This window comes from Nelumbo nucifera, chromosome 4, assembly GCF_055504915.1.
Source record: "Nelumbo nucifera cultivar China Antique chromosome 4, China Antique-T2T, whole genome shotgun sequence".
Taxonomy (NCBI): Eukaryota; Viridiplantae; Streptophyta; class Magnoliopsida; order Proteales; family Nelumbonaceae; genus Nelumbo; species Nelumbo nucifera.
The window spans coordinates 6,649,894-6,663,235 of NC_142652.1; the positions used below are offsets into that span (position 1 = coordinate 6,649,894).

Sequence of the window (13,342 nt, forward strand, 5' to 3'; positions counted from 1 at the left end):
GCTTTAAACCAAGTTCTAAAGTAGCCCGGCTCTATTGTGTCCAGCACTGTCTAACTAATTAAATGCCAACAGTCCGAACACCTAACACCCCAAACCTGTGTTAGAGCCCATTTGCATTTAGGATCACTCCTACATTGATTGAGCTGCCTTGAATGAATTGCTTTTGAGTAGTTGTTTAAGTAGGTATTTGGCATTGGGGCTGAGAATATTGCACCGTTTTTTTAGAAAATTTGTATTTATTTTTTGTTTGGAATCAGTACTGCCACAAAAGCTGTTTTTTGAGAAAATAACAATATTTTCAACATGGTCTATATTATTCAACATTCAAGATGATGTCACACCATTGCACTGTTGGTAGTAATGTACCGTTTTCTCAAAAAACATTGAATTTGGCGTTGCTCCAAACCACACTTTTCCAATTTCCAAAGCATGGTCTGAAACACCGTTTTTTTTTTTTTTTTTTTCTGGAAAAACAGTACCAACCAAGAGGGCATTGTTTGAAACACCGTTTCTCTGATATGATGCCTACGTAATGTCATTTTCTCAAAAAACAGCATCGATGCCAAACACCACGTAAGATGGTTTAGTAGAAAGCTGATTTTTAGATTAATGCAAGCCTATTTTCAAATTTCTAATTTTATTACTAAGTACCCGTCTGAAAGGGCTTTCTCAATGCGGCTTCTAGCATTAAGCTAGGCCTCATATGAGACCTTACCAGGTACTGGCGGGATTCAATCCCAAGTCTCCGTTACGTTACGATCAGCAGAAGGCTTTACCAACCATCTCGTTGGCAAGTCTCCGCTACAATCAGCAGGAGACCTCACCAACCAGCCAATTGGCACCTTGTGGCCTTGTGGGTAGGGATTTATACAGTTCTACTTACACGCTCCAAAGGTGTGTTCTTATTGGGAATCCAGCACCAGCAGTGATCCCCCATCGTCTGACATTTGGATATAAATCGCCAAAATGTTTTGGCGATACAATCTGAGGTTCTGAATCCGTACTCAAGCCCAACTTGATTTGTCATTTAGGCCCACCTACCGTACCCGATTTGTTTTGTCATTTAGGCCCACTTGAAATTGATTTGACATTTAGGCCCATCTAATATCAAATCCCCGGAAGCTACCATGATTTTGGCTTTCGACACAATTTACCTATGCACAATGGGCTCCTCGGTCCTCACAATATTTCCCTTCGGCAAAAAAAATCCCTTTGTATTCGTTTTTCCGTAAAATAATTATTTTTTCCAATTTTACAGCAAAAACAAATTCGTCCATCCTAATTAATTTTGATGCAAATGACAAGTCAAAAAAAAAAAAAAAAAAATTCTTGTACCTGGGTACACCGATACAAAATATTCTAATCAATATTTTAAAAGGCTCTCATATCACATCGATATTTTAATCATTGGTCTGTCGGCCATGTGATGGGTGGCCCAGCCTAGGATCGGATCAGGCCATTTTCACAGCTTGAAGATCCAAGCTGGATCAAACTCCCTTGCATGATCCACTCAGCCTGTGCATAACTCAAGCAGTCGAGCCCAATAAGGGCATTTTTAGGGCCCATTTGATTTGCAGTCCAAAGGAACTGAAATCAAAATTCTTTGAAATCGGATTGGAATCACAATGATCTATAATTATAGTCTGTTTGATTCATACAAGAATGAGAATGAAAATTGGAATCAACAAGCATGAGATTTCATTCCCAAGGGAGGGAGAGGGAATGACCATGTTATTCCACCAGGAATAGGAATGGGATTCCGATTCCACCCAACCAAACAGTTGGAATCAGAAATAGCCCATTCGATTCCAGACGCCTATTCCCATATGAACCAAATGGGGCCTTAATTTTTTGGTCGGGGGGTGGGGGGAGAAGAGAGGGAAAGTCCGTAGCCAATATATTGGTTAACCCTTTTTTTGTATTTGTGATAAGCAGATAGATTAACAGCATAGCAATATAATAATAATTTTCGGCAGAGAACATACAAAGCCCTAAAGCACGCAAATATATATAACATAAAGTTGACCACCAACCAAGATTACAAATTGGTGTACAATAAAAAGAGTCGTCCATCTAAATCCCTTTGGAGCTTAGAAACCACAGTAATCCTGGTAGATTTACCATCCTTCCATGCCTTGCACCTCAAAGCCCTTTGAGAGCTGTATCTACAACCTCCACATAAGGTCCTGTCCTAGGATCAATACCTAATAACCACAAATTAACCAATGTTAAAAACTCGGATTAAACTTAAAACACTTTTTTTTTTCACTTAATGAGTAACTTAGATCAAACTTGGGTGCCTGAACAGCTTGAACAACAAAGAAACTGGTTGAACTGAATCTGTTAAGTAGTCTGTGTTTTGGATTGCGAAAAAGGAAGTGAAAAAGGAAATTCCATTCAGAAGAAAACACGGATAAAACAAAAGACTATCAACTCCACTTAGACTATTCAAATTAAAGGGAAAGCGGGGAAGAGGACCTCACATATATAGTACAACTTGTCACATTTTCAGCCACTTCGGCTTAACAGTTTTCTTCTCAACAGGCTTACGCTCTTGAGCAATTGATGAGGGTTCAACTGTTACAGAATTGGCTGCAGGATCAACAGACTGAGCCGGTTCTGGAATCAGATCTAGACCATTTAGAGATATTATCTCGTCTTGAAGATAGGGTCCCGAAGGTTCAGCTGCATTTTCATCTCCTGAACATGCAGCAAGTTATAGTTTAGTAATAATCAAGCATAAAGGCATGAAGCTTAACTTTATACAAGTAATCATTTCACATGGCTAAGCAAGGATTGTTCAGTACATACATTAAGTAGGAGAAAACATTAACTGTAATAACCAGAAGAATCATCATTTTGATGAAAGAAATTTTCCACACAACAATGAGTATTTTTGCATCAGAGAAAAAAGATCATTTAATTTCAACTGTATTGCTAATCCCCATTTGGCCAACCAATGAGTTTCCAAAATAACCAATCACCATTACCACTGCAGGCTAGTACTAGTAACTGCTGTTGTGGCCAGAAAACAGGCAGCATTAGCATAACAAAACTAATGTTCAAAGCTAACATCATCAAGCATCCTCCGTACTTTGATAACCATTTTGATTTTTCAACTAGTTTCAGTTAGAGATTACCCCCCCAAAAAAAAAATTTCAGTTAGGCTTAAAAGAATTTTCAAAACTTGGTAGTTTGTTAAACAATTATTAAACCTATTGTACCTTCTGTTGTTCCCCTGACATGAAAGCAATTAACAGAAACTGAATACCCAAGATCTAACCCAAACAACTAAAGAAACAGAAAATTTGCTTGAACTGCAGCTCTACAATCATGAACCACACTGCCAGCAACAGCCCATCTTCCACACTCATCAGCATATAGAATAAAATAACACAAGGCGACAGAATGAAACTGCATTTGATCATATTGCATACCATATGAATGGTTAAGAACAACTAAACATTCAAAACCAGATCCATAAATGCAAGACTAATAGAGTTTGATTAAAACTCAATGTTTTGAAAACTAGATTGAACCAACATGAACCAGAAATGGACAACAAACAAGTTCATTGGAAGTTGAAACTGGCCAGTTCTAATAATTTTGAGGTTGAATCGGGAAAACAGGAATTCCGATTTTGTCCTCATAAAATCTGTCCTTACACCGTCCCAACAGCCCTTGCAGTTGCAGCTGTGCACTGGGAACATCTCCGTAGTTGTATTTTTTTATTCATGAGGAGAAATTCCCAATGCACGGATGCAAAGGCTGTGAGGACAAAATCCAGACTCAGAAAACAGAACCAGGAAAACTTGTCCATTTCCAATGTAAGGTCTGGTTTCCAAAACTTTGCCTAAAATTGGAGATAATTAGCAAAATCTAATGACATGTAACAACATCAAGACTATATGTAGTAACCTTTTGGTAGATCATATGAGAAATAAACAATTGCACCAGGAACAAAACCAGCAGAGTAGAAATCCTGTGACATGTCCTTTATTTGCTTCTTTGGAGGTGTGGTATCTGAAACATAAGCAAAATGCCTAGGTGCTTAGCAATTAGCATCAGCTATGAAATAAATAATGGGATATTTAGATATTTAAACATAATGAATTAAGTAATGGTTACATAAATAGAATGGTAGGTCCACTCGAGCAACCACTTTCATGAGAAGATCAATTAAACTTTGAAGTGTCTCTGATGGGTTAAACTTTGTCTCCAATGTGTAATTATCAGGGAAACGAACCCTAATTACTGCCTGCATTAAAAAGAAAAAAAAAAAAGAAAAATGGCAAGATATGCCCTTAGTGTGAGACATCAACCTCAACCACCAGCAACAACCTAATTAAAAAGATAACCGAAAAAAATGCATGTCGTGCAATATATGGTAATTGGGAAATTTCATTGTCACTAACTAAATCTACTAATTGCCAATTTTACTTAAGATCATAACATGAAACTTATATTTTTTATAATTGGAACATTTCTTCTAGTTTGAAGTTAGGATCATTTGAACTTTAAAAAGAAAACAAAATACCAGAAGAAATTGGGTTCCATACCACTAAATTAAATACATATAGAGCCACTTGTACCATCTAAGAAGCTAATTATTAACTGAAAAGGGAAAATAACCCATATCACCCAATACGACCAGGGCACAACTGTACAAGGATTCAGACACACAATTTACGCTAAAAACTGCAGTATGCAACACAACATGGCACCCACACACAGGTAGCTGGGCAACACTGAAAATAACCAAAGATACACACGAAATAATAAAGGTAACTTTCATGAAAGTTGAACATCTATGAGATTAAAACATCCATGAAGCATTACAAAATTATACTTCATTAGCCAGAGTTGTCTGCCAGCACCTTAGCCATCCTTGACCTGCGAGCAGCTTCCTCAGCTTCTCTGATTTTGCGGGTCTTCAGGAATCTGTCTGTTAATATTTCAGCAAATCAATGTAGAGAATATTCAGCACTAATGATAGATTCATAATGAAGATAACCAAATTCAATTGCATTAAATCAGCAACTTTAATCCAATGTTCCACATGAACTTTATAACTTTGATGAGAGTAAACCATAAGACATGGGATGATTAGAAATAGTCGTGTAAGAAAACAGTGAGAAATGAGGGGTCCATCCTTTGGATGGCATGCATAACACATGTCTGGGCTTTACAACTCAGAATATAGGCACTTACGAGAAATGTTGATGCAAACAACAATGGAAAAGGAATCCATTCCTCGAATGGTATGCATGGCACCCATCTAGGTTTCGCAACTTATCACATAGTCCCCAGAAAGGAGATCTCCAAGTTTAAACCTAATCAGATATGAATCTCTTCATCAGATGAACAGATCCAAATCTCAAACGCTGTTACATACAAAATCATTTTTGTTAAACCCATAATATGGTTACTCCACTCTAGTATGCATATCCATCTAAATGAAGTACTACCCCAGTAGAAGACACACATTTTTTAAGAATGGATGAAATGGCCCATAGGAAACCTAGCAGACATAGAGATAACAATAAACAATTCAATGTTCTTCATGCCATTCGTGTCAAATGCAAAACCCAAAAACATAAAAGCACATTGCTAATCAATCTGTAAAAATCTTAGCTAGAGCTAGAATAATTTCCTATGTACCTTCTTTTTTTGTTGCCAAGAGCCGATAATAATCTTCCGCAGTGAATTCATAGAAATCATCAGGTTCTTCTGTCAAGAACAACAATATTACCAATATAAATAAGATAAGATATTCTAAATCCTTATGTTTGATATGTAAAATTGAGGATAACCACACAAAGAATTTTGTTGGCTGCATTCAGAACTAAAAAGCAGAAAATAAAAAAGAACCCCATAATCCACATGCATCTGTTAACAAATTAAAAGCATCTAACAATCAAATATTGTAAGAGTTGAAGTGAAGCATACCATCATTTGAAATTGGTGTGGCAGGTGCCTTATCTGTTGTCACTGAAGTTGGCGATGTTTCAAAAACACGAATCTCTCGGCCAAGTTTTTCCGCAATAGCAGCAAGTTTGGTCTGAGATTACAACAAATGAGAAAAGGAAAAACAATGGTACTCCAGCTGGCAAAGGACTTTGAATTGATACCACAAAAGCTGAAATAAATCCACCTTATGGTGGCTCAATGATAAAATAAAACAAATAACAGCACCAATATGGACAATATTGAAAAGATCAAGAACAAGAGCAATAAAGCAGTTACTTAGAGGGGCAAAAGAAAGAAGCAAATCAAAAAGGAATTAAAGAAAGAAAAAAAGAAAAGGGAAGGAACATACACCAATCATCCCTTGAGGATTTAATAATATTAATGAGGAAATTCTTTCTCAATGAGTTTTGGAGCAAATCTGGTCTACACATTCAACTATAGCTAAACAAAAACATAGTATTAGAAATGATAACAACTTGATGGCTATTGTGAAAAAGAAACAATTTAAACCAAAAAGATAGGATAGGAGAAAACAAGTTTAGTTTTTAAACCATGTTTTGGATATAAATAAAGGAGAGAACTAATTATACATGGAAAGTTGTTCTAGGCTTTACGAGGATGCAGATGATCAGTCCCCTAGGATGGATTATCCTCCTTTTTTAATGTGACTGCTAGTAATAGCTAATGCTAGTACTATCTTCCGGGACACTTATCTCAGTAAAACATAGTAGACAATTCCAGTGTAGCAAAATTAATAATTTATCTGCATGTTTCAGGACTTAATTAGACAAGAAATAAATGATACCTCAACTATGTTTATATATAAGAAACCAAGTACCATTTAATGGAAGGGAAAAGAACCCCACAAGTGGCTTAATAAAGTACAAGCAATTAAAAACAGGAACTATCAGCCAAATTTCAGATGTCAAGACACCCAACATGAGATATTTCAACTGCCTCACCCACATGAAAATAGTGAAGAGCGAAAATTTTCAGAATTCAGTTAACAACCAAAGGTACTGCACGCAGCCAATGGTAGAAAGTGACAATCAGGAAAAACGGATAGGCTCCAGAGTAGACCATGCCAATGTTACCAAGCAAAATCTTAAAAATATCTACTGCAATAGCCAGTGACAAGAGTAAAAACAAACCCTGATGATAAAGCTCCTTTCTTTCTTCATGAAGTGAGTCAAATTTTAGTTTAAGATTAAGAAAAAACAGCAACCCCTTTGGAGTACTTGCAACAGGTGTAAAAGTAAAAGCGCCGAGCAATCATTCAATCGATCCTAAGAAGTTGAAAAAGAGTTACAAGAATATTTACAGTTGCCCCATGCCAGGAACTCGCAGGTTTTGTACATTAAAGAAAACATCACTAAATTCCTTAAAAATCTTTACAAGTCTAAGTCTCTCTCCAATACCAAAGGAAGTAGGGAACCCAATAGAGCGGCTTTCGTAGATAAACAATTCTGCGATTTTTGTATCAAAATTTCGGAAAATGCATAAAGCAATCCAAAATCATTAAAATAAAGGGCACTAACGGATTCTGAGCCATCAGAAGCCAAAAACTCGAACAGCTCACATAAGAAAAGGCTTGAAATTATCAATCTAACTTCACAAAATTATATACCCAACAGGAACCATCCCGGCATTATCAACCAATTCAAGTTGAACCATCCAGAAAGGTCAAGATGACAAAATACTATGGACAAATGAGAAACAGATAAAACCAGCTATACATTAAGAAGAAGAAGAAGAAGAAGAAGAAGAAGACCTTAGCTATGTCTGCCTCCATGGGATCAAAGCTCGTCAGCCTCCTCCTCTTGACAGACCAAGGTGTCGAACCATCAAGTCTCATCACCAAGGGAACAATGTTGGAACTCCCCCTGGTCTCCACTCTCTATCTTGCTTCTCCGTTTCCAAATATGAAACTACTAAAGAATCCCTCCGTTTTGGTTTTTAATTCATTAGGGTCCTCACTTAGTCCGGATCTCCTGCCCACGTTTATCGCAGCCGCACATAGAAAACATCATCTTCTGCATATATATGCAGAGGAGATGTTCCCAATTCACGGGAGTAGTGTATTATGGGTAGGTGTGGGCAGGAGATTCGAAATTTATCGCAACCTTAGAAAAAAGAGGTGCGGTTGAATTAGGATTTTCTACCAACAAAACACGTTCCAACCCACGTTACACCATGAGACTGGGATCTATCATAAATGTGGGACCACCCATATACGAGATCTACGGTGTAAGATTATGTTGAGATGTACGGTGTAAAATTTGTTGGTAGAGAGTTGGAGCGTGCTTTTTTGACAGATGATCGGGACTCCGTTTGGACGAGACAATCCTTCATTGTTCATTACCATGGACGGTCATGGCGGATAGCCCGAAGCCCCGAATCTCCGTGAAGCCGTACGGTATTAGATTAGCATCACTGCCACGCTAAAACTGTGACCGTGATAGATCCTCAGAATATTCTTTTCATCAAAGGGTTGGCGTTGTTTCTACTCGTTCAAGTTCAGATCTGCTCCTCACACCGACCTTACGGTATATATCAACTGCAAAACATCTTCCGTACTTATGTTATTATTTATAAGTGATATTCTCAATACACAATGAAATGTAACTGTAAAGTCGGCGTGAGAAGCGCTTTGTGAGCTGAAGATGCCAACTTTCTCCGCTGGTAACATCTCTGGCCGCTTGTAGCCCAGATTTGGAATCTATTCTTTCCTTGGACAGTTGGACTTTCACACCCGGGTTATGTGGATATGGGGACGGGCTATAAAGCCTACGAAGCCAAAATAATAATAAAGAGCACCCTTTTCCTTGCTGGCTTCAAAAAAAACCAATGGCTATGTTGAGTTGGACCCTTTACTGCTTAATGCTAATGGTCAAGGCCCACCGCTCAGGGTCCAACTAAGAAATGAATTAGCGGAAATTTTAAAATATATGACAATCTAAAGCACCATTTGATTCGCAGGAATAGGGGTATGGAATCCCAATGAAATGGGTTATTCCAATTTCAATTATTTGATTGGGCGGAATTGAAATCTCATTCTCATTTTTGCTGGAATGGTATTCCCCTATTTGAAGGAATGGGCATTCCCTGCCTTTCTTATGGGATTGAAATCTCATTCTTACTGATTCTAATTCTCATTTTCATTGTTATATGAATTAAACAGACTATAAGAATGGACCATTTTAATTCAGATTTCAGAAGATTTCAATTCTGATTCCAAGTACAAACCAAACGAACTCTAATATTATGTCCATCACTAAGGGGTGCATTTGCATATTTCTTTGAGAGATGAAGAGGTTTTGAGTCTATTGACTTTTTGCAAGGCTCAAAGTCAAAATACTGGCGAGGTTGCCTGCCCAAAATATAAACGTAGGGGAGGTTTAAAATTAATTTTCTAACCTATAAACTAATTTTCTTGTTTACTAAAAAAAGGACTCTTGTGTCACACATAAGATCAAATGTTACAATTTTGCTCCAAAGAATGATTATTTGAAAAGCGATTTTGATCATTTGAGACAAAATTTTTTAGTTTAGAAAAAGTCGTTAGGGTGAATTTTTAAACTATATATTGAAGGGAAAGGAGATTCATCATATGGATGGCCGAACTATGCAGGGTGGTTGGGTGAAATTTCAAAAATTTATTTTCTCCTTTATGGGAATCGTATTCCTAGTTTTAGAAAAAACTGCATTTTTCAATGATCATTCTTGAAACAAACGGACCATATCTAAAACCAAAAGAAAGAGAGGGTAATAACTGATACGGAATCCACACGTGTAGCTCCCAATGTAGGTGTTCACGCACAAAAAAGGTACAAAAACCCACTTCCATTGAACATGGCGCAGCTTGAGATGAAGCAGGTTCAGCAATGCAATCCTTCAGCAAGAATTGCAATCCTTCAGCAATGGTCAAGCAAGGGATGGTGAGCACAAATTAAATCTGATTTTTCTTGTAAAAATCAAAATCAAAATCCAATATTGATCAGTCCAAGAAACTAGAAATCGAATAGGGTAGGGTGGCAATAACAGAAGGAGAGAACTGAGAGCAGAAAAATGTGAAACTGAAGCAATCCGCCCCCTCTATTTATAAGCCTTAAGGATCAACTTCTCCTAATCCAATTAGGAGCTTCTTAATCCAAATCTTTATTTGGATCTGGAATCGTTAAGTGATAAGGCTTATCCCCTTATCTTATCTGTTGATCCATACCCATAAGTTGTCATGTAACACCCTGACTAATCATATTAGTCTTGGGCCCTAGGCCCATTAAGTAAGTGGACTCACCTCCCCTTTTAATTGCTGACTAACTTGGCCCTCTTTGTATGGCGTGGGACCCTAACATTGATCTTCAAAAAAGCTATATGGGTTCAATCTAGCATTTGTTATAAGGCTTGGCCAAATTCACTATTGAACACAGTGAACCCCTGAGTCCATCAGTATGGGCTCTTAATGGATTCAACATTTACACTAAATGGTCATTGAGTCTAGCCACCTTATAAAGGCCTAAGGACTATGGTCTTAAGTGATATTAGCCCATCAGGTACAATAGCCCTAAATGGTCTTACACTCAACCTCTCAGCTCATAATGATCAAACACTGCCCGACAAGATAGGACATCTCCCTCGACTGTAAGGTACAGTGTCACACTCTTTGCTTGGATGGATCCCGAGAATTAAAAACTTTTTGCAAACATTTTCATAAAACATAATACATACATACATACATGCATACATACATACATACATATATATATAATATATATATATAAATATATTTTGCAAAACAAATCTCAAACACAGTTAAAATTCATTGCCGACAGTTTTGGTTTCCATAAGAGAGTGCAGTCCCCGATCATTCACTTTGTCCGACAAAGGGGCTGATTTTGTCACTATGATCACCCACTGAAGTGAATTCTCAGACTGCCCCAATATACCCAGGTTTTAACCCCCACTAAGGATCTCACTGATTGACATATAAAAAACAACACAATCCAACACCTAGTGCAGTACCATAATCAAGTTTAGGGTTAGGTGTAACTTTTCAGTTTTACCCATCAGTCTCCAAGGTCCAGGGCATAATTGGAAAATGGTTTGGGTTTAGTGTTTCAAGTAACACACACTACATGTGCTTCGGGTTTAACCCTGGCAGCTGAGACAAACTACCCCAACCAACTTGGCAGCACATTAGTGTCAGCTTTGACAGGATAAACCTCCCTAGGTCTATCCAACGGTTGTGAACATTCTAAACTAAGACGAGTCTCATAAGTGTCTAGGTTAAGGGTAATTACACAAAAACATACTAAATATAACATAATTATGTACTTTTATTCATTTACAATAAATGTTAAATGTACATCAATCTGATTGGAGCTAAGGGCAATGTTCAAAATTTCACAACGTATCGGACCATATCGGCCGATATGTATCGTTCCGATATAAATTCGATACACGGAACACATAAATTATTTGTAGCATTCCTTTTCGTATGTATCAGTCTGTATCGGGCCCTGTATCGGATTGTTTTGGGTTTGTATCGGCCGATACAGTTTCGAAACAGTCCGATACAACCTGATACAAGTCCCCTTCTCTCTCATTAATTTCATTAAATTATATTTAGGGCTGAATTACCTCTCATTAATTAGTTAATTACTCCCGTAATTAATGCATAATTTTAAATTTCAATTTCATTTTTAGCACCTAATTGGAATTCTCTTCTCATTAATTTCATTAATTAATAACTCTCTTTCTCATTAAATTTGTTTTGTTAGTATAAAACTACAAACTTAGCAATAGCAAGATTCAAACCTTAAACATTAGGCTTTAACAACTAGAGGTTCACCACTAAGCCACACCTATTTGCTTGTTATAGGTTTATGCATTTTTATTTTTAAATAAATTTTCTCTTTTTCTTAGTGTATGCTTATCAATAAAAGTTAGAATTAATTATTAAAATTTATGTATTAATAAATATAAAGATAAATTATATTGATTGCTTTAAAACTAATATATATCAATATACATTTTAGTTTTTTTTTTGTTTTTTCATGTTTTAGTTATTCCATCATTTGTCAATAGTTACTAAGTGTCCCGATATCTTGAATTTTATACAGACCATTAAATTACAATTTTTTTACTTTAAATAACTTATTTACAATCATATAAAACTTGTTACTATCGCTATTAATATATTTTTAGGATTTATTTGAGTTTTGTAGCATATTTATGTGTATCTTGATTTTTCATCCATATCTATACGTATCCAAAGCGTATCCCGATATGTCTCTTTAAATTATCTTTCTGATACACCTTACGTTTCTAATACTTTAAAACCTTGGCTAAGGGCATACACTGTCTAACATATATAGTTAAAAAAAAAGCAGTCATTAGGGTGAATTTTATCTTAATCGTCTGATTAAGTTATCTTCAGCGTCCTAATAATGGATTTTCACCCTTGATTAGAGCTTAACATTTATATCAAAAAGATCATTTGTTTATTTGTTTTAGTTTATATTTATTCTGTAATGATTGAGATCATTAATTATATTGGAAAAGTAAGGACAAGCCTAATGCAGATTTTCGATTTCCACTGCAAATCTATAAACATTCAAAAGATAAAAAAAACCACACTCTATGCACCCATATCCGCCCGTGAGTTAGCATCAATTCCGAGCTGGCACCTACCCCAACTGTACTTTGTGCCTATGAATTCTGACCCTGGGCTGAACCGTCATTCTCCCTAATTATATTCTATCGTTTAATGTCAGCATGAAACAAAAAAATGGCAAATCCCTTGGCAAAAAAATAAATAAACCAAAGGTTGTGTTGGAAGCGGCATAAAACCTCATCAATGGAGTTTCACATCAAACAATAAAAAGATTATGACCGTTGAGCTTCAAAATAAATGGCATTTTACATCAATAAAATAATACTTACATCGATAATTGATGTAAAATCTTACTTTAAATGAGGTTTTACATTGATTTACAATGTAAAACTCCACTCCATCCAAATGCTGATAAATCTAAACCAGGAATGGAATTTTACATCGATCTTGATTTGCACTCCATCCAAGGTTCAAAATATCGCAATGTATCGGGTTGTATCGATCGATACGTATTGAACCCGATATGTGGAACGTGTAGAAATCTTTTGTTTCGTTTCTTTTCGCACGTATCAACCGATACGGGCCCGTATCATACTGTTTTGGATTTGTATCAGCCCGTATCGGCCTATTTCGGATCTGTATCAGCCATACAGACCCGAAACAAGTCTGATACAGTTGTTTGATACATATCATTAATGTCATTTATTTAAGTCTAATTTCTCTTTCATTAATTAGTCAATTACTCAAAGGCAATTT

At 36.4% G+C, this 13,342-nt stretch overlaps 1 protein-coding gene across 6 annotated transcripts; it reads right to left on the minus strand.

Annotated features, from left to right (window-relative positions):
• Positions 1-1,900: 1,900 nt before the first annotated feature.
• PUX1 (plant UBX domain-containing protein 1) lies at positions 1,901-7,951 on the minus strand. Of its 6 annotated transcripts, none has more exons than XM_088902460.1 (9): positions 7,742-7,871; positions 6,320-6,405; positions 5,950-6,061; positions 5,662-5,727; positions 4,878-4,945; positions 4,129-4,258; positions 3,919-4,023; positions 2,484-2,700; positions 1,901-2,204 (listed from the first exon to the last, which is right to left on the minus strand). In XM_088902460.1, exons 2-8 carry the CDS (start codon positions 6,326-6,328, stop codon positions 2,501-2,503), a joined length of 690 nt encoding a protein of 229 aa, XP_088758586.1. In that variant the 5' UTR covers positions 6,329-6,405; positions 7,742-7,871; the 3' UTR covers positions 1,901-2,204; positions 2,484-2,500. The 6 variants fall into 6 exon arrangements, with proteins under 6 accessions (XP_088758586.1, XP_088758584.1, XP_088758585.1 ...); XM_088902458.1 differs by having other exon boundaries at positions 5,662-5,730; positions 7,742-7,859; XM_088902459.1 differs by having other exon boundaries at positions 5,662-5,730; positions 6,320-6,411; positions 7,742-7,801.
• Positions 7,952-13,342: the final 5,391 nt, after the last annotated feature.

Excerpts from the sequence above, each read along its gene's own strand:
- PUX1 (XM_010250549.3), bottom strand. The coding sequence starts at position 7,825 with ATGAGACTTGATGGTTCGACACCTTGGTCTGTCAAGAGGAGGAGGCTG. Across the intron at positions 4,946-5,661 it reads CTTGGCAACAAAAAAAGAAG|ACAGATTCCTGAAGACCCGC; the intron begins GTACATAGGAAA and ends AAATATTAACAG. Across the intron at positions 2,701-3,918 it reads CTCATATGATCTACCAAAAG|GAGATGAAAATGCAGCTGAA; the intron begins GTTACTACATAT and ends CTGCATGTTCAG.